Below are 19,429 nucleotides of genomic sequence, written 5' to 3' on the forward strand. Positions count from 1 at the left end.
TCTTTTCTTTACCTGTCACTTGGCTGAGATCTGGTGTTTGCTCCTCTGTTGTTGTCACAGTTGTGGGAATACTGAGTGGTAACAGCAGTTGTGGTGCTACCAAGAAAGGAAATGATGAGCCAAATACTTGAAGAAGGTGGTAGTTGGTTATCCTACCATTGGCAGCTCTGGTTTTCTGGCTTCTTTTCTGGAGGCTATGAGGACATTTTACTTGTTTATAGTATTACAAGTTTTATTACAAGTTTTCTTTAAAATGAGCTACTATCAGGAGGTTTCCCAGACCAAGTAGGTAACTTGGAATCAGCAGTTCTCCAGCTTCAGGCCTGCTTCTGCATGGCCTTGGGCAAGCCAGGGGAAGTTCCTGGCACTGCTGTAGGATGTACTTCCTATTCTCACAATAGTTTTGCAGCCTAAGGGTAAAACAGGGACTTGAACGGAAGAATGATTCATCTCTTTGTGAGTTCCTTTGTCCAGACTGTGTGATAGCAAATGTAGTATGCCCCAGCACAGGTCAGTTCATGGCTGAAGTCACTCTCAGCTCACCAGGTGCTAGGTGATCTTTTCTGAGAGGGCAAAGTATTGGGAGGTGATGTTGCTCCTGTCACTCATTTGCTTGTCCTTCTCTACAGAAGACCTTGACCTCTTGACCTGGTGCTCATCATGTTTCAAGATGAACCTGTTGCCTTTGCATGTGTTGTCATGTTGGTTGCAGTTTGTGTTGCTGGTCTGCTTCCCTTGTAGCAAGAGGCACAAGCAGCACAAGGAGGCATAAACTAGGAAGGTGTATGGCCAAACCCAGAACAAACGAGAGGGAGAACCTGGGATAGGCACAATAAGTATTCTTTAATCCATGGCTTGAAATGTCTTACAGTAGAAATATTTCCTACTTCCTCTGCTCTGTCAGAGGTATGGTTTAATGATTCATAAAGGTGTGTTTTTAAGGGCTGGGTAGTTTGTGTTTATACAGTGCTTTTGGAGTTCCTGTTGCTTCTTCCGTTTTCCTTCTGCCTCCTTCCCACCTTCCAGGATTTTTCGTACAGAAGCCACTTCTCTTTCCAGCCTTTCCTTGGTACCTAGATCAGTAAGCCATGGGCAGCATGTGGCTAAAGTTGTCACTGGCCAGGCAGGGCTTGTACTTTTTTCTGTTGAGAGTTTTAGAGCCATTTGTTGTCGTGAAAGGAGTGGGAAGAGAAAAACTGAAAGCAGAATGATTTGTTGTCTGTTTTGTTTCAGTGGAAAGCTGGTTTCACCAAAATGGAAAAATTTTAAAGGCTTGAAACTTCAGTGGAGAGATAAAATCCGTCTCAATAATGCCATCTGGAGGGCATGGTACATGCAGTGTAAGTACCTCCTCGGGTTGTGTTGCTTGCTATAAAATACCTTCTGAGGCACGTGCATGTGAGGAGCAAGAAAGAAGTGAAATTACTGTCTCATGAAAAGCTCAGAATTCTGCTGAAGGCCCAGATGTCTTGGAGGCTGTCACAGCCGTGCCTTTGGATCAGTGCTTCCTTAGAGGTGTTCCCACAGGGACTGTATTGAACAGTCCAGCCACATTCCCATTTTCTGTTGACTATCTGGAAGAAACCCTGGCTAGACTTTTTCTCCCATCTTGCCACTGAAGTGACAGGGCTCTCTGCAGAGTCTGCATGTGCTAAGCACTGAGAGTTTCCTTCTTGTTTCAGACCTGGAGAAGCGCAAGAACCCAGTGTGCCACTTTGTGACTCCGCTGGACGGCTCCGTTGATGTCGATGAGCATCGTCGGCCAGAGGTGTGCAAAACCTGAGGGAGAGGCTAATGAGCTCCAGAGTTTATAAGGAGATTTTCTTGTCTGCTAGATATTAGAGCACCATAACAATTATTTGCTCTGTCTTCATTTAGAAGAAACCGTTAATATAAAGCAGTTCTGCTGTCGAACCCATTTTTTCAAGTTTATCATATTGAGGAGATCAAGGTGCAACCAGAAGGACATTTATTATCTATATAACCTAGGTCTGTGACCTAGTTTAGTGAAACCTAAGTCATAGAAGTGCAATTTGAATGCTGTGGATTGCTGAGGTCAGTGGGGAATCAGAGTGATGACTGACTGCAGGATTGAATCTTAAGTGACCCTGGGAGAATTTCCTGTACTTTCATTGAATTGAGGAGGTGTGATTTCTAGAAATCAAGATGTTTCTTCTTCTCTATAAAAGTAACTTCACAAAAAGAGGGAATATGACTTTTGAGTTCTTCCATTTTTGTGTTCTTGTAAACAAAAATGAAATCTAACATCTGCCCTCTGGCTCCTTGCAGAAAACCAGTGAGGCAATATGTGGCTCTCCTTACACTACATAACTCTCAAATAATTTATAATTCAGAGGAGTTCCAGATGAGTTTTTGAAACTGTCTTAGGTGTCTGAAAGAACTGTGTTGATGTTTGTGTTCAAAGATGACCCTGGAACACAAGAAAGTCATGTTAAGGCTCTTGTTAGTCTGCTGCCCCAACTTATACACTCTGATACATTAAAAACCCACATTGTTCTGATCCTTTTGTTGCTGTTAGCTTGTGCCCTGCGAGGTCGTGCTTCTTCCTGAGCTGGACATTAGATTTCTGTTGGTGTCATTCTTAACAGCTTCTTGTGTCTATGAGTGCATGTTCATGTAACCTTGTGAAATTATCTTTTCCTGTTCTCTGCAGAACAGGGTATTAAAGTATGCCTTAAACATTATATTTTAGTAAATTAATGAAAAAACCTTTTAAAAGTTGGGTTTTTTTGCCATTTCTTAGCTATTGTTTATGGTTGAGCTGACATGGAAGATACTGACAGTGCACTCAGACATCATCTCTTGCTTGTTTATTGTGGGAAAGATGAAGTTAGTGCTGTCAGATTTGGTCTGTGATGGCTGAACTTTGGGACGCTGTGGGCTGCTGTTACATGAGCTCAAACAGAATTAGCATGCTTTCTTTTGCATTTTTTCTGCCTGAATATTTGCTTGGCAATTTATTGAAGGTTCAGCCATGATATAATTCCTTGCAATTCATGGTATGTGTTTGTTTTCTTAGGCCATTGCAACAGAAGGGAAATACTGGAAACGAAGAATTGAAATAGTCATCAGGGAATACCACAAGTGGAGAACATACTTCAAGAAACGGGTCGGTTGGTTTGCACAGTGAAAATAGCTTCCTTGAACTTGATCAGTGTGTGCTGCTTTTTGAGTTTAGATGTCACTTTTGCTGGCATGCAAGAATACTTCGAACAGATGACAAGCTAGTACAGGGGTATGCATCTGATTAACCAAAAATTATTGTGCAGGGACTAATTGTGCTTGACTGGGTCTTAAAAATTCTGCAAAATCAGGTCTTCTGTTGGCATATACAGGACCTATTCTGACTTTAACATCTGTTTTGTTCTCCTTTTGCAGTTACAGAAACATAAAGATGAAGATCTATCAAGTTTGGTCAGGGTAGGTAACTCTGCTGATACGTGTAGAAGCTGCAATAAGTGTCGGAGCTGTAACATGCAGCAGCTTGCAGTGATTGAAATCTAAAGACAAGCATCTTGCTTAACCTTAATTAAGGTTAGACCATGCCATAATGTTTTTGCACCTCAGAGAACAATTTAAGACTTGTACCTTAAATTGGATGGAGGAGAAGTTGAATGTAAAGTGCTGTGAGAGAAGAAATGATAATTAGTATTGGGTGCCCAGAAGGATCAACCTCTTTGAGGGCTGGCACAGCCCCCAGTAATGTTGTGTTACTGAGTCGTAGCTGGCATTGCTGCCTTGCTTGTGTAACTGGATCTGTGAAGATGTGTGCCCTGTGTTGCAGATCTTTCTGCTGCCCACAACATGGGCAGGTAATGTGGCAGGATCCTAAAAAAGACAAAATTATTGAAAGAACAATGGTGTCACCATTTAGTGTGCCCCTAAAGCCATCAAATCTCTGTTGGGTGTATAAACAGATGATCAGAAGCACTGTTCTGACTGGGTTTTAGTTGTTTTGGTTCTGTTGTCTTTTCTTTTTGGAGCTAAGCATATCAACATACCTTGTACAATGTCAGATTGCAATTACACTTTACTGTACTTCAGATACACTTTGAGAAAGAAGCTGTTTTGCATAGATTTTTTTTTGCTGTGCATGTTGTTTTAAATCTTTACTGAAGCCAAGGGATCATTAAACTGTAGGTGCAAAACTATACATAGAGTCAATGAAACTAGAAGGTGTCTGGGAAGTTATTTTGTCACTTGTCCTTGTAATCAACGTCTGGTTTTGGGGCAAAAACCTCTCCCAGAGTGTCATGGTACCCTGCTGAAGTTTTCTGTTGTTGCTCAAATCAATGAGCTGAACTTGTTAGAAGTACCACTGATCTCTTTTGGTCCATTTGCTCCTGGGGAAGAGTTTCTTTCTCTAAAAATGTGCAAAATTAAGACTGTTTTTATATATCTGCACCAGACTGCTTTATGTTGTCTAGGCAGCCTGACTTTCCTTCCTTTCCTTTGGCAGGATGATGATGTGGTTCTCTGGCAGAAGAGGAGGTATGGCAGGGAAACCCCTGTCCCCATGGAGGAGGGCAGTCTCTTGGATGCAGACATGCTCATGTCCGAGTTCACCGACACACTGTTCTCCACACTGTCTTCACATCAACTCGTTTCCTGGCCAAATTCCAGGGACATAGGTATTTGTTGGCTGTTAGCTATGTTGCAGTGGGAACCTCTAGAAGTCTGGTTTGTTGCTTTGCTGCTTTTCTAGTCTTGCCTAAAAAATCCATCTTACTTTACTGATACAGATAAAAATTGGTCAGAAAGTGTAGGTGTCTAATGCTTTACAGGTTATGGAATCCCCGTTATTCACCTAAGTTTAATTTCTGTCTTAGCTTCTTACATGATGCTCCTACTGTTGTCCTCTAATGTTGCCCTGAATAAATCTGCAGTGAGCAGTATTTAGTTTTATCAGTGGTGAAAGCATTGTTATTTATCTCAAAGCATCTATGTGTGTGTATTTTGAGACAGCCAATGTATTTTTCTTTGGATATGTCTCTTAGAACAAATCACATCTGTAAAAACAATCCCAAGAGCTACACTGCTCTGTCCAATGCTCTCTTAGCTCAAGGCACTGACTGGCATGGGTCAGTAGATGCCCGGTGTGCATCATCCCAGCTGCATGGATGTCTAAGCTGTCTGAGCAACTCCAGAGTAACTGTGGTTTACATGAAGTATTCTTGAGGCAAAATAGAATGGGTGATGGTTTATGTTAACATACTGTGCCGTGAGCTGTAGTGGTTTAGGTTGTACTTCCCAGCAAGTTTGTGTATTGTACAGCAGGGGCAGGACAGAAGGTTTGGGAGCATGAGGCATCCAAGTTTGCAATCTGCAGTTGTTAGAGCCTTCAGGTTTCACCTCTTCCATTTCGCCAGTTGAAAGTTGCATTCCCTGATGGCGTTGATTTCAGAATTGTGATGGAGTTCTGAAGAAAAGCAGATGCTGAGTTCATGTCAGCAGCAGTTTTTCTGTAAACATCCCAGCAAAGCCTGGCTATGGAGTGTCTGTTGGTGTTCCAGCCAAATGATCTGTTCCTACTGCTGTTCTGTGCTTGTGATGTGAAGCTAATCTGATCTGTCTCTTGAATTTTGCAGCACACTTAGGAAATGCTGACATGATTCAACCAGGGCTTATTCCTCTCCAGCCAAATTTTGATTTTATGGATACGTTTGAGCCTTTTCAGGGTAAGAATGAGATACATAGTAAATTTCTTTAAAATGGGAGTAATATTATAAACTAATTTTTAACAGAAGCTTATATGTGTGGGTACCTACTCTCTTTAGAAGGCAAGGGATTTGAGTGAAACGTGAAGAACACTTGATATGTTTTTTCATTTTTCATTATTTCATTATTTGCATGTGTAGGTGGACTCTTTGTTACTGTGACCACAGTCCTGGATTTGAGAGTAACTTCAGGATTTTTTATTCCAATGATTAAATCTGGTGGTTAATTTGCCTTTCCAAAGAATAGCATTTAGACCTTAAGTCATTGAGTAATTAAAGATAGAACATCAGAAATGGACAGGAGAACTCACAGAACCGTTAAAGTTTTTTCATTTAACACTTCTTAGTGATTAAGTGATTTAACACTTTGTTTGGCCTGAAACATTTTATGGTACTCTCAAGAAATACAAATTACAGTAGCTGCTACTGACAACTTTGATGGCTGTGGATCTTTGTGGAAGTCAGGAGTCAAATCTGTTTGCAGTTTGCAGCAGGTAACTGAGTTTGTGAGACTACACTCCTGGCTATCTGTGTGGAAATGAACCTTACACGGTGGACTGATGTATTGTCCTCAGCTTCTGTGAAAGTTGAGTAAAGCTGCCCTGAAGAGATCAGTCTCTGGGAGACAACAATTCATTGCTCAGTCAGCAGCAGTTGTAAGAAGCAAAAATCTAGTTATTTCATTATTTGCTAAATAATATTTATATTTCCCTTGAATTTTAATATCTAGTAGTTCTGTTCCTTGAGTATGAGAAGTAGAAAATTAATAGGTGACTTTTCACATTTCAGATTTATTCACACCCAGTCGTTCCAGTAATTATTTCCCTTCTGTGTCTGCTGTCAGCTCAGCTACAACAGACAGCAGCAGCCATTCTTCCCAGGTAAGAGAGCTTCTCAGTATTTATAACAGCCTCTTCTCGGACATGTGTCTGCTATGGAGACTCTCAGACATGAGCCATGTCTTTCTCAGAACTTCAGACAAGAGTTTCAGAGGCCAGGTGTGAATCTGTGTTATTTTCCTTCCCTGCCAGTCTCCTGTCCTGCCCTCGGGTTCGTTGCCCGACACGCTTCCAGCGGAGAACATCAGTGACGGACTGATTGCTTCCTCAGTACCTGCTCCTGTCATTCCTGATGTTGACACTGACCAGTGTTCCAGCATGAGAAGTGGGGGATCTTTCATCCAGCCAGCAGACTTCACTCCTGACTCGTCTCTCAGTGGGCCACAGACGTTCATGCCAGTGTTTCAGACACCCTTGCCACTGCTCCAGCCTGCGACGCAGCAGCACCAGTCCCCGTTGCCTGCCGTGCCTCTGAGTTCTAGCTTAAGCTCTTCACCAGCAGCATTTGCTGAACCAGAAGCCCAGAAGTTTGGCCTCTGTGAATCCACCGTTATCACCCACACAGCTTCTGCAACGTTGACCCACAATGCCCCTGCCACCACCTTCAGCCAGAGCCAGAGCCTTGTCCTCGCCACGCAGCAGCAAGGTGCAGGAGTGCCTTGTAACCTGACTTTCCAGACTGCTGTGGTGCAGGGGCAGCCCCGGCCCCAGCTGCAGTCCCAACTGACATTTGCACTCCCCAAGGCTGTTCCCCTCGCCAGTGCTGGGACAAGGCCCAAACAGTCACAAAAAATAGTGCCTGCTTCGAAGCCTGAAACAGTGTCCTTATTGTTAAAGAATGCCTTCATCACCCCAGGTGAGAAGCACTGGTAGGGGGGTGTTTTTCTTTCCTGAGTGGGACTAGCAGGAGGTAGAGACCTTCTTGCTTTTCTTGGTCTACATATTAAGTAAAGATACAGCGTCCTGAGGGTGTCCCAGGAATCCCTGAACCCACTGGTGTGTGCCTACACTGTTCAATGGGATGCTCTGGGCTGCTGCTAAGATTGGAAGCAGTTTGGTTGTGAGTGTGAAAAGCTGATCTGCAGAAGGGGGAGTCACCTTGTAAACTTTGTGCTGGGCTGTATAGATGCATCAGCACGTGGGATTATTAGAGCTCCGTGCTTCTGCCCCATAGAAACTTTCCTTTGGATGTTTAATTCTTTTCTGACTAACTCTGATCCTCAGAGCATTCAGCCTTGGTAGAGTAGGAGATGGTAGGGAGATGGTGTGGGATGGAGAATGGCAAATCTGTTCCTGTCCTTGGCTCATCTGGTTGCCCTGGACAAATCAGTATGCCTGCCTGTGGCTTTGCACACGCTCTAACATCGGGGTCCTGGGGTGTGCCTGAAGCTCTTTGAGACCACCAGGTGCAGTGTTGGCTAGGGAGCAGCTGTCAAAGTGGACAACAGCATTGGTCCAGATGACAGCCTGGGAGTGTGTCTCTCATCCACTCTCAGTGCTCCCTGGCAGGACCAGGGTGATGAGAATCCATCCTTTTGTGGGGAATGACTAAGAACAGGTAGGGGGAGCTGGAGATCCTTCTCTGGAGCAGTCTGCAGACTCAAGCTGTTTTTCAGCTCGGAGTCTGAGTGCCTAACTGATCTGCTGGGACCTCCACACTGGGTGGGATCTGGAGCCGTTGATGCTGCCCAAGGCTCAGAATAGCAAACTTGAGCAGGGAGAGTTTTGCTTGTGGTGGTTCTTGTGGGAAAGCTCCAAACTGAAACACAACAGGCAGTGCACTTTTTCTTGGGATTATTGCATGCTGTTTTTAGACTTGTGCTGGCTGGGGACCAAGTGACTTCAGCCACCTGAAATGTGCAACAATAATCCAAGAAAAGCCCTGTCTGGTGGAGTATTGTTAAATAGGCTTTACTGAGGAGTAGGTGTGTCTGCCAGGGCCTGGCCTTGTGGTTACCCACCAAAAAAAAAATAAAATTAAAAAATCACTGTTCAGGAGTAGAACAGACCAAGAGATCTAACTCCAGCGTGTCACTGGGAACAAGTGGTCTGTGGTTAATAGCACTAGGATTTCAATATCAGTGTTTCTGTATGTAGTACATTATAAAGCTGGAGTCTGTGTACCTTCAGCAGCCAAGACATGCCTTTCTTACCCAGTAAAGCATTGTAGACAAGTCCTTTTCAGAAAGCCTTTGCTCTTAGATTTCTTGGTGTTCCTGAGTTGTGCCTCACCCCATTTATTACTTTCCCAAAGCTTCATCAGGTACTTCTAGACCATCACAACAAATGGCTTTGTCCTTTCTAGATTTAAAGTTGTTGCTGTTTTTCATTCCTGGCAGTGACACGTGTCCAGGGGTTGCAGTGTTCCTAAACTGCTGGGACATCTGCACTGGTTAAATTGAGATCCCAACAGATTTATGTTAGGCTCAAAAACTGTGGTGGTCAAAACACTTTAGAGCAAGGATCCTGGTTGCTGTCATGGGGGCAAGACTCCTGCACAGACTTCTTTTAAGAATTTTTTGTAACTTTCTCTGTGGACACAATTGCTGCTATTCACAGTTATCTCTAACACTGCAAAACTCCTGGTTCTTTAGCCTATTTTTTACAATTTTGGTGCTGATTCTCAATCACATTTGGTTGTCTTGTGTTTGTGTGTCCTGTAAAGCAGCTGTAAAACCAGATACTGAAGGAAGGTAGTACAGTGAAGTGGTGAGGAAGAGATTTTAATGTGTATACAAGGAAACATGAAGTACTGAATGTGCATCCATCCTTCAGCTGGTTTCTGGCATTGACCCTTTCTGGGTCAGCAGAGCAAGCCTGAGATCCAAGAAATATGGATATGAAGGGAGAAGTGAAGATGATCCCCCTCTGATAGAATGAAGATGCTTTTTACCTCCCTGCTCTACTAGGTAGCTCTGTAAATTCACCCTGAAACAGTGACAGTGGTGCTAAAAGTCTCAGAAATAACTGGTGTGTTAGAGTCCTTTGTACTGGATTAATGGGATTGAGTTTTCCAGAAAACTGGTGACAATTTGTAGTGCAATGAAGTGGTACCTAATATAGGTGCCCATTAATCCATTCCCTGGTTCAATGACAAGTTAATTTCATACAAATAATTTCCAGCTTTTTTTTTTTTTTTTTTTTTTTTGATTTTAATGTGTATACAAGGAAACATGAAGTACTGAATGTGCATCCATCCTTCAGCTGGTTTCTGGCATTGACCCTTTCTGGGTCAGCAGAGCAAGCCTGAGATCCAAGAAATATGGATATGAAGGGAGAAGTGAAGATGATCCCCCTCTGATAGAATGAAGATGCTTTTTACCTCCCTGCTCTACTAGGTAGCTCTGTAAATTCACCCTGAAACAGTGACAGTGGTGCTAAAAGTCTCAGAAATAACTGGTGTGTTAGAGTCCTTTGTACTGGATTAATGGGATTGAGTTTTCCAGAAAACTGGTGACAATTTGTAGTGCAATGAAGTGGTACCTAATATAGGTGCCCATTAATCCATTCCCTGGTTCAATGACAAGTTAATTTCATACAAATAATTTCCAGCTTTTTTTTTTTTTTTTTATTTTTATTGGTCTCATTAACAATTCTAACTTAATTGTGTTCTTCAGCTGCCTTTCAGGGACAGCCCAGAACTGTGATTGTAACTCCAACAACTTTAAAAAGAGAGGGGATTTTGACGCCAGCCACATCTCAGTCTAATGTTGCAATTGCACCAGCTGGAATTGTCAGAGTAAGGAGAAGAAAAAAATATCTATTTGTTTTCTAGGCCTGTTACTTTCAAGTAGTTAGAGCTGTAATGTGCTCAGGAGGGTAACTAGTCCACTAAATCTCACCTGTTACTCAGCATGTGCATTTGTGCATTCAGCATTATGGTTGCTTATTTTTAATTGATCTACTTTATGGGCCTGGAAGCATTATCTAGTCTTCTTAGACTCTGTCTCACACAATAAGATTGCAAAGAGGCATGTATACACAGTACTATGAGTGGGGATGGTTTGTGCTTTTTCTTAATTGTGCAGAAGTTGAAGGGACCCAGGATGCTCACCTTTCCATTTACGTGCTGGAAGGTGTGGCTGGAGTATATGAGTGGGTTTCCCAAATGTTCTGTACAGGAAGATGGAAATAGGTTTTAGTGTATTATGCTGCTGATGTGTTGTAATACTGCTTTTAAGTTATGAAAGGATACTGGTGTCCTGCCACAAGTCTGACTTCAGTGCCTGGCAATTCCTTCTATGTTAGCCCTTGTTTCATGTCATCAGATTGTTAATCATGTATTAATTTGCTACTTTTAGCAGAAGGCAAGGTAACAAATTTCTTTCTTTCTCTCTCTCTCCCTTTCTCCTTTGTCTCATCCCTTCTCTCCCTCTGCTCCCATGCTCCCCTTCCTGTTCTCTTTTTCTTTCTGTCTGTTTCTCTCTGTGCTATTTCTGTGCTGTTCCCAGGCTCCCAGGGTGACGGAGATCCGTAGTGACATTCTGGTTGGTCCAGCACAGCGAGCACCAAGTAGTCAACAAACCCAGTCTACAGTCTCACATCTCTTCCCTCCTAGTGTAGTCCAGGATGAGTTGGTGAAAGGAGAGCAGATCCCTTCCCACAGTAGCAGTTCACAAGTTCCCTCACCTACACCTAGTAAGTTAGAAAGCTGTAAGAATTTTCTCTTTTACCTACACGTGTGTGTTTCCATTGGTCAGGCAGGGTGTAAATGGGTCTTGAGAGGATCCCTGGATAATTTGTGAATTTAAAGCTTTTTAGGCCCTACTACCCTGCACCTTTGGTTGCATCCAGTTTGCAGTTTTGGTCTTGAACTCCTGTGCAGCATTCCCACAAGTGGTGATTTGGTGCTTCCTACGAGGGGCTTCTTTCTGAAAGGATGTACTGTCACAGTCACCAAGACATTAAACCCATTTGAAAGGCACCTGTGTACAAAGTATTAAATAGGTTTGGTGTTCAGTGTCGTAGCTGTAATTGTTTGGAGGATCTCAGACACAATCCTTGGTACCAGTAGGTAAGTGCAAAGATTCCTTTTGCATGCATGTTGACAGAGCAGTGTTGGTGTTAGAGACGTACATTGTTTAGCTGGTAATTAGTTTCTAAGTGTTCCTATCATATCCCAGCCCATTAGAGCCTCAAATGGGGGAGTCCAGCAGGATGGTGGATGCTGAAACGTGTGTGTGCGTTTAAAAGGAGTGTTGCATATTGCTATTTGAGATGTATTTGCCTTGTGCCATGACATACTAAGCTTCCCCAGCGATGGTGACATTTCCTAGCATGTGGTTGCTGCAGCAGTGAGCATAATTTGGTTGCCAACTGCATTTCAGTTCAATTCTGAACAGAAACTTCTCAGCAGTGACCTTTATTACAGGGGTGTTTGTTAATGAGACTTGTCTTTCTTCCTTTATGAAGGCCGAGACTGTCAGAATTCAGGCCAAGCTTCCCCCTGCACCTCTGAGCAGAGCCCCAGTCCACAGTCTCCCCAGAACAGCTGCTCAGGAAAACCTGCCACTGACCCTAATATGGCTGCATTAAAGGTGTGTGTCCTTTCCTTTCAAGTGCTTTACTTCTTTGCTTTTGTAGTTATTTTTCTGCCCTGATGTCCGAGCATGGACTAGGGAGTAAGTTGTGCTTCAGGGACAGTGGAGTGTTTGTGCCTGAGGCTCAGCTTGGGCTGAATCTGTGCTGCTCTGTGCAATTTATCATGTCAGACTTCAATAATCTGCTCTGCTGCTCCTCAGGGATGTCACCAGAGAGGCCAGGCTTAACTGCACCTCTGCAGGTCCTTATGGTCATGACAGCAGTTCTTGCTGTGGCTGACAGGAGTGCTGTGACAGGTCTCAGTTTACTTGGTCAAAGGTTTCAGGCTTAGTTTTCTAAACCATGGCTTTTTGCCATTGTTCTGTTGGGGCTCTTCAGTCTGCAGGGCTCTGGCCATTGCTGGAGGGGGAGTTTTGACCTGCTGAGTTATTACATGTCTCCAGTGATGCTATGCTGCTCCACAGAGAAGCAACTCCAGAGACTCTACAAATTACAGCTGTAAAACACTTTGAGAATTACTGGGGTAAGAACTCTGTGGTCTAGAGATAGCACCTGAAAGCTGGCTGAACCTCATGGCCAAGCTGACCTGGTCAGAACACTTTCTGTAATGGCATGAGAAACTTGCCCACAAAAAACAGCCAATGCAGGACAATCAGCAGTAACACTCCCATTCATTCTCTTGTGGAAGGAAGTGTTACTTAGCCATTCTGCAAGTGCCAACTCCTTTTTGGCTTCTCTGGCTTTGTATACTCCGTCTCAGCTTGATTATTCCTGGGACAGAAAGGTAAGTTTAAACACTTGCAGCTTGTGGTTGCATTCAGTTCTGGTTCTGTTGCAGAGGAGAATCAGAACTGCCCCTTGCTGAGCATGCTGCGAGTTACTTACAAGTTTTCTTGGCATAAATGCTCACGGTCAGTAGTTGCAGCCTGTTCTTGCTGCTAGGGAGCAAGTTAGCAAAGGCACAAATCATTAGCACAGGCCGATGGTGAGGAACGTGGCCACTAGATGGAGGAGTGTCCTCAAAAATAAAGGCGCTGCAACGCGATAGGCTTTATGTGTGAACGCATCTGCTTTGACAGGAATCGCTTTGGATGTGTGCTGTTAGGAACTCTTTTGTGGGACAATAGAGGAACAGGGATGTTTGCCAGTTTGTAGGTGTGTTCTTTTGCTCCTCTGCAGTGTTAGTTAGCCTAAACAGATCTGTATTGCTGGGTAACGTTTTTTCAAATTTGCCAAAGCATAGAGTGTGCTGGAAGGCTCAGTTCTGGTCTTGCACCTGCATTTTCTGTGTTTCTGGGCAGGCACTTCACTGCTTTGTGAAATTGTTTTGCTCAGTTATAGAACAGGGGACTGGTCAGCTCCTCCTGGCTCTGCCCCCAGGGTGTTCTCAAAAGTGCAGATGCTTTGTTTTCTTCCAAGAATTTTGGTGGAAGTAACTTCTAAAGTTTGAAGTGTTTCAACTGAAATTGCTAGTTCCTGACAATGCCTTTATCTTTAGGATAGGCTGGAGTTGCGGATTCTTTTTTCTTTTTCTTTTTTTATTTTGGTCAGACTGCCTGTTACATCAGTAGACATTATGTATGTACGAGGCATAAATTATATGTAAACTATAAATTATAGTTTAAACTTAAAGGATTCAACAAGATCCTGACTAATAACATGCCTCAAAAATGGAAATTTTACTTCAGAAAAGGAGATTGTGTAACAGTCTCAAATAGGCATTTTTGCTTGAGGAAGAAGACCCACAAGATTTGGAATTTAATACACCGGATGCTTTTTTAGTAACTTAAATAATTGTTTTCAAATTTATGGTGCTGTGGCTTTGACTGGGAAGGCTATAAATGCCACAATTCAACAAAAATTACACTATGAATTTGAGTAGCTGAAATAGTCATAGTAGAACAGTAAAGGAGAACAGCATAGACTGAGCTGGTTTTATTTATGCAGAATCGAAGAATGAGGCATATTTCAGAACAAAAAAGAAGGTTTAACATCAAGATTGGCTTCGATACTCTGAACAGCTTGGTGTCAGCCAACTCCAAGTTGGTAAGTAACTTGGCAGCACTAACAGTTTAGTATGGTATATAAGATAGTGCCAATCTAAAAGACTTGTTAATAAATGTAATCTCTTCACTGTTGACTGAGAATGCCAGCCAGTCAGTGAAGACACTTGAACTGAGGGACCTGGAAAGGGACGGGTGACAAATCCAAGGTTTATAGTCAAAAGACTGAAAGCACTTCATCCATTAGACATTGTTCTTCTGATGCAGCTTCAAACCTTGAACAAGTCTTGTCTGATGAGATGCTTCAGCTTTGAAGCCAGCAGGGATAGAAGAAAAACTGATCTTTACAATCCTTGCTCTTGGGCCCCAAGTAATGAAGATTTTTGTCACATTTGCAGCATAAGATGACTTTGCATTTACTATTAGGTCACCTTTCTTCTGCTGTACTGGCTTTTTATACCATTCTGGATGGGTTCTGGTCCCCAGAGCTGGACTTAAAAAGGGCTGTGGTCCAGCCACCCTTGTAAGCTTATTTTTCCTGAACCATGATCCATCCAGAAGCCAGGTGGATGCTGTTGGTACAATTGCTGGGCTTGGCTTAACACACCTGGATGTTTGGCCTGAGCTGATACACCCATCTGAAGGCACAACTCATTAGCTTAGGCTTCATGCCTTGCTACCACATCTGTGCTGTGTTTGGTCAGCTGAGTGCACAGCAGAGCAGCCCTGTGCCCCTGCAAGTACTGTTGAAACATGTCGGTGGCCACAGGAAGAACAAAAACATCCAGTAAAGCCTCTGAAACTTCCTACACCAATGAAATCTCTGCCTTGCTGGAGGCGTCAGAGGCCTGGCCAGTGCAGATGATTTTGAAAATCCCTCTAGGACTCTTTACATCTAGTAGCACTCAGCTGCTTTTAAGAATTTGGTCCTGGGCCCACATGCCAGATACTCTCAGGGTTTTTTTTCCCCTATCACCTGTCTTGTACATAGATGTACAGAGAAAAAAAATTCCCAACTGTTGTCAAATGGTTTTGTCCAAATTACGAACTTATTCTGGCCACACTATTTAACTTAGTTCACTGGATTGAAATAAAAATAATTGAACCACAGGCTTGTCTGCACAATGAAATTCTAAATGTCCTTTAAATACCAATACCTTTTGAAACATGGGAAGTAGGAAAGCTTGTTGTGCAGCATGTTGATCTCTTTACATCATTTTTATAGTTTTATGCATTTAGGCCATAAGTTTCTGATTTGAGTAGCCTGTCTGAAATGTAGTCGGTTGTGAAACCTTATCTTTAATAAAGTGTCTGATTATTTTATTTCTCAAGTACAGATGTTTAATTTGTCTCTGAAAACAAGAGTATTTTAAAAAAGATTTGTGACATTGTTTCTGTGTTCTTCGGTGATAGCTAGACCATGTTACCTTCTGGTTAATAATAACAACAACTTCACTTTTCCCAAACTAAATAATCTATATCATCAGCTTCAAACAGTGCTGCTAACAGCACTCTTACCACCAGATGTAGCACACCCTTCAGTACTTGAGAATTGTAAGTATTTTAAGAGGATAGGTAAGAAAGCTTTTAAAATTATTAACATTACTCTTCCAACAAAGTAGCAAAAATGTAGTTTGTGGAAGAAAACTACCACTGTAGACACATTTCTCTGTACTACTGTCCAAACAGGAGTCAGAGAAATGAAAAGTTCAGTGTTTCTCTGCCTGGCTCTGGGCTTTTGTGCACAGTGAAGGCAACTCAACAAAAAGTGCTGAAGAGCCTTTTTTTTGGGTGTTACAGCAGATTAGGGACAAACTCTTGGTCTGTCTAGCTTTGTTCCAGAAAGTGAGCTATATGTTTGTGTTTGGTCTAGATCAGCCATGCAATCACGCTCCAGAAAACAGTAGAATATATCGCTAAACTACAGCAGGAAAGAACACAGATGCAAGAGGAAACCAGGCGCCTTCGGGAAGAGATCGAGGAGCTAAACGCTGCCATCATGTGAGATCTGGGGAGCTTTTTGCAATGCAGCAGAGCAGCTTGAACGTTGCTTTGGCTGACAACAGGGAGTGTTTGCCTCAATGACAGATGGGTATTGAACAAGAAGTGGGGTTGCTACCAACTTCCAAACAAAAAGCAGGATTGCTGAGGGCTGGGCATTGTGGATTTCCAGCAAGCTCTTTTCCGGCGGCAGACCTGGGAAAGATGCATCACATCAATTAGAATGATTCTGAGGAGCAGCCAGTGATGATGGTTCTGTAAAGCCTTAATCACTGGGTGATGAAACACTCTTCATGATGGCTTTGCTGCAGTTTTCTTTCCAAATGCAGTCCATTTATGTAGGAAAATATAGTTGAGAACATAGGACACAGGACTTGGAATCAAGGAGCTTGTCAGTGGCTGAACATAACTGATAAATCACCTTCCTGGTGCCTTTGTTTCCTCTCTGCGTTTATGATAATTAAGTACTATTGCAAAACATGCTGAGAACCCCAGTGGTTTTTCTTCCATCCACAGAGGTGTTAGGCTTAGGCATTACATTGGACTTACCTGCAAAGCAAAACCTTTTTCTTTAAAAGTATGAGCATGTCCATTTGGTTTTCTTTTAAATTGATTTGTTTCTTAATCTCTGTAACGTTTTCTTCTGTAACATTGCTCAGGAGTTACTCTCTAATTTTTTCCTGGACTCCTAACGTGCCCTTTTTCTAATTACACACCAGAAACTACTGTGTTATACTTGGTTTTCAGTTTTATTGTGTGTAATAAGACCTGTGTGGCAGCTTGAGAAGTCGCTTTGCTGCGTGAACACAGAACTGGTGGGAAGGCAATATGTATTCCTGGCTATAACAACTGCATTCTGGGAGGGACATGCACTGGGAAGCCACCTCACTGGGGATACACACTTGTCTTTTGCTATGATTTAGACTGGAAGAGAAGTGTGTCCTTTCTGGTGGGGATTCTGACCTCAGAACTTCATCTTTTCAGTTCCCGTCTGCAGCAGCTCCCTGCTACCGGGGTGCCCGTAACATGGCAGAGGTTTGACCACATGAGGAAGATGTTTGATGAGTATGTGAGAAGCAGGACCCTGCAGAACTGGAAGTTTTGGATTGTATCCTTTTATATTAAGCTGCTGAACTTGAGGTTTGGTACTAATATATTTAGAGCCAAGAGCTCCAAATTCTGATGCTATGACTTTATACTTAAATAAGTCCTCGGTTTTCTGTAGCACTATTAACTCTGGACAAGTTACATGTGAGTTACGAAAATAGAGGTCTTCATTATAACCGTGAAGTGGGTTATTTAAAAACAGTCTCTCATTTGTAACTGATTGGATAACATGTTTGTTTTATGCTGCTCCAAGATGTTAAACAGGGAGCTGGGACCAGCTGAGGTTTGTGGTGGTGCTCTGTGCATTTTTATACACCACAGGCTAAGATTTCTGCCTGCCCCTTTTCTGCCAGGAAGGTTATTGCCAACTCTGGGCCTGTCATCCCAAGCTGTGACTACAGAGAGCCAAAAAGGAAGGTCTTCAGCTTGTTACTGCTCTGGTACATGTAGATGCAGCTCAGCAGGTCTGGTCCTTGGTGTGGGCACCCTTGCCACACCATTGATCTTCTCTGAGAATATGCTTTGAGGTTCCTGTTTAGCTACAGTCACAGAAAACTTGAGTGTTTGCTGAAAAATCTGCCTGAGAAATTGGCTGAATACTGACACTGTTTGCTGTGCTGAACTCACTGACACCAGGCAAGACTCATTCAGGTGCTCCACCTTGCCCTCTGGTAAGTGGTTTGGGTACACAAAACCTTCCCTGTCCATTTGCTGGTAAAGCTTCAGTATTATATGAAGAAGGTGGCAACAAAGAAAGAGAACAAGTGACATGTACATAGAAGTTTCAGACACTTGTGTGCTTGTGACAGGGCCACAGTGTGCAGCTGGGTTGCAGGAGATCAGGAAAGTCATTTAGGAATTTTGAGAAAAATAATGAGTATCACTAAGAATGGAGGTTCCGTTTTTTCCTTTGTCTTAATATGACAGATTTTAAAAATTAGCTTTTTCTTAAATGTTGCAGTCCCATTTAAAAGTCCATTGTTTGCTCTGCAGACAGAGCTGCAGTAGCCTTTCCCATAGAATGGTTTGAACTCCTCCTTTGTTGTCCCCCTTAACATGTGATAATTTGCAGTTCAGCATTATTATTAAGCCGTTGTTTGAGTCTTTCAATGGGATAGTTTCCACAAGAAGCTTAAAGGATATGAATCAAACTGCAATGGCCTGGTTGGATCAGCACTGTTCTCTTCCTGTTCTGAGGCCAAGTAAGTGAATAGCATTTCTTGAAAGTCAGAGCATGACAAAGAAAACACACTATGCTGAATATTACTTCCACTTTTAAAATTATCTCAGGGGAAAAACAAAAAGCCCTTTTGACTTTGAAAACACTTGATTTTGTACTTAACACTTGGAGAGAAAAAAAAAGCCCCAAATTGCTGAATATGGATACCAGAATTTAAACAGTCTGAAGCTGCATTTAAATTTCAGAGACTGTTCTAGTTGGAGTAAGTTTGGCAGTGTGATTTATCTCCTTATGAAGGGAAGACTTTTGAGATTTGGATTCAGCTTTGGGATGACCTTCATTTTGGGCATGATGGTTTGATCCTTTCCCCCTTGCAATTCAGCAAGTATTTACACTTACAGGTACAATTGCCAGGTAACATGCTCTTTTGTAGCAGAAATGGGTAGGTTTGTAAGAAGTCCTGAATCTCCATTCCTTGCTCCCTGGGCCCAGTTCTTGCACATCTCTGTGTATTGCTATCACTGTGTCTGGAGATGTGCATGTTTTGCAGAAGCATTTCCATCCTGTTGTGTAACAGCCCTGTGGTACCTGCACAGACTGTGACACCATCCTGCATGGGTCTGTTTCCAGTTGAACAAAGGGCTTTTCTTGATACTTTTCCAACTTATTTCACAGTGGTGCTGAACAACCTCCGGCATCTCAGTACAAGCACCTCCATTCTGACAGACCCATCACGCCTGCCAGAGCAAGCTGCTGAGGCAGTGAACAAGATGAACAAAACAGCTGGTGAAACTTAACAACCAAGGACAACGAGTTGCTTACACAAGGGTTGGAGAGCCTGCCAGTCTAGCAGCCTGGCGAGTCTCCTTTCTGTTGCTGCACTTTAGAATGAATTGTCTCCACCACCCGTTGTTCAGGGCATCTGGCTCTGCCATCAGAATGTGTGGAATTAAGATGCAACGTTGTCATAACGTGTTGGTTCCTCCTCAGTGCTGTGCTGTGCTCCAGTCTGTGAGAAAA

At 42.8% G+C, this 19,429-nt stretch overlaps 1 protein-coding gene across 1 annotated transcript; it reads left to right on the plus strand.

Moving 5' to 3' along the window:
• Window positions 1–496: 496 nt before the first annotated feature.
• Window positions 497–19,206, plus strand: MLXIP (MLX interacting protein). The gene is made up of 17 exons (XM_009998444.1): window positions 497–510; window positions 1,234–1,340; window positions 1,683–1,768; window positions 3,041–3,130; window positions 3,400–3,441; window positions 4,481–4,652; window positions 5,610–5,699; window positions 6,528–6,619; window positions 6,770–7,433; window positions 10,195–10,316; window positions 11,029–11,215; window positions 11,990–12,114; window positions 14,066–14,164; window positions 15,995–16,122; window positions 17,107–17,230; window positions 18,302–18,431; window positions 19,085–19,206. Exons 1-17 carry the CDS (start codon window positions 497–499, stop codon window positions 19,204–19,206), a joined length of 2,394 nt encoding a protein of 797 aa, XP_009996746.1.
• Window positions 19,207–19,429: the final 223 nt, after the last annotated feature.

The sequence above is a fragment of the Chaetura pelagica genome, unplaced genomic scaffold (genome assembly GCF_000747805.2).
Source record: "Chaetura pelagica isolate M959 unplaced genomic scaffold, ChaPel_1.0 scaffold585, whole genome shotgun sequence".
NCBI classification, from domain to species: domain Eukaryota; kingdom Metazoa; phylum Chordata; class Aves; order Apodiformes; family Apodidae; genus Chaetura; species Chaetura pelagica.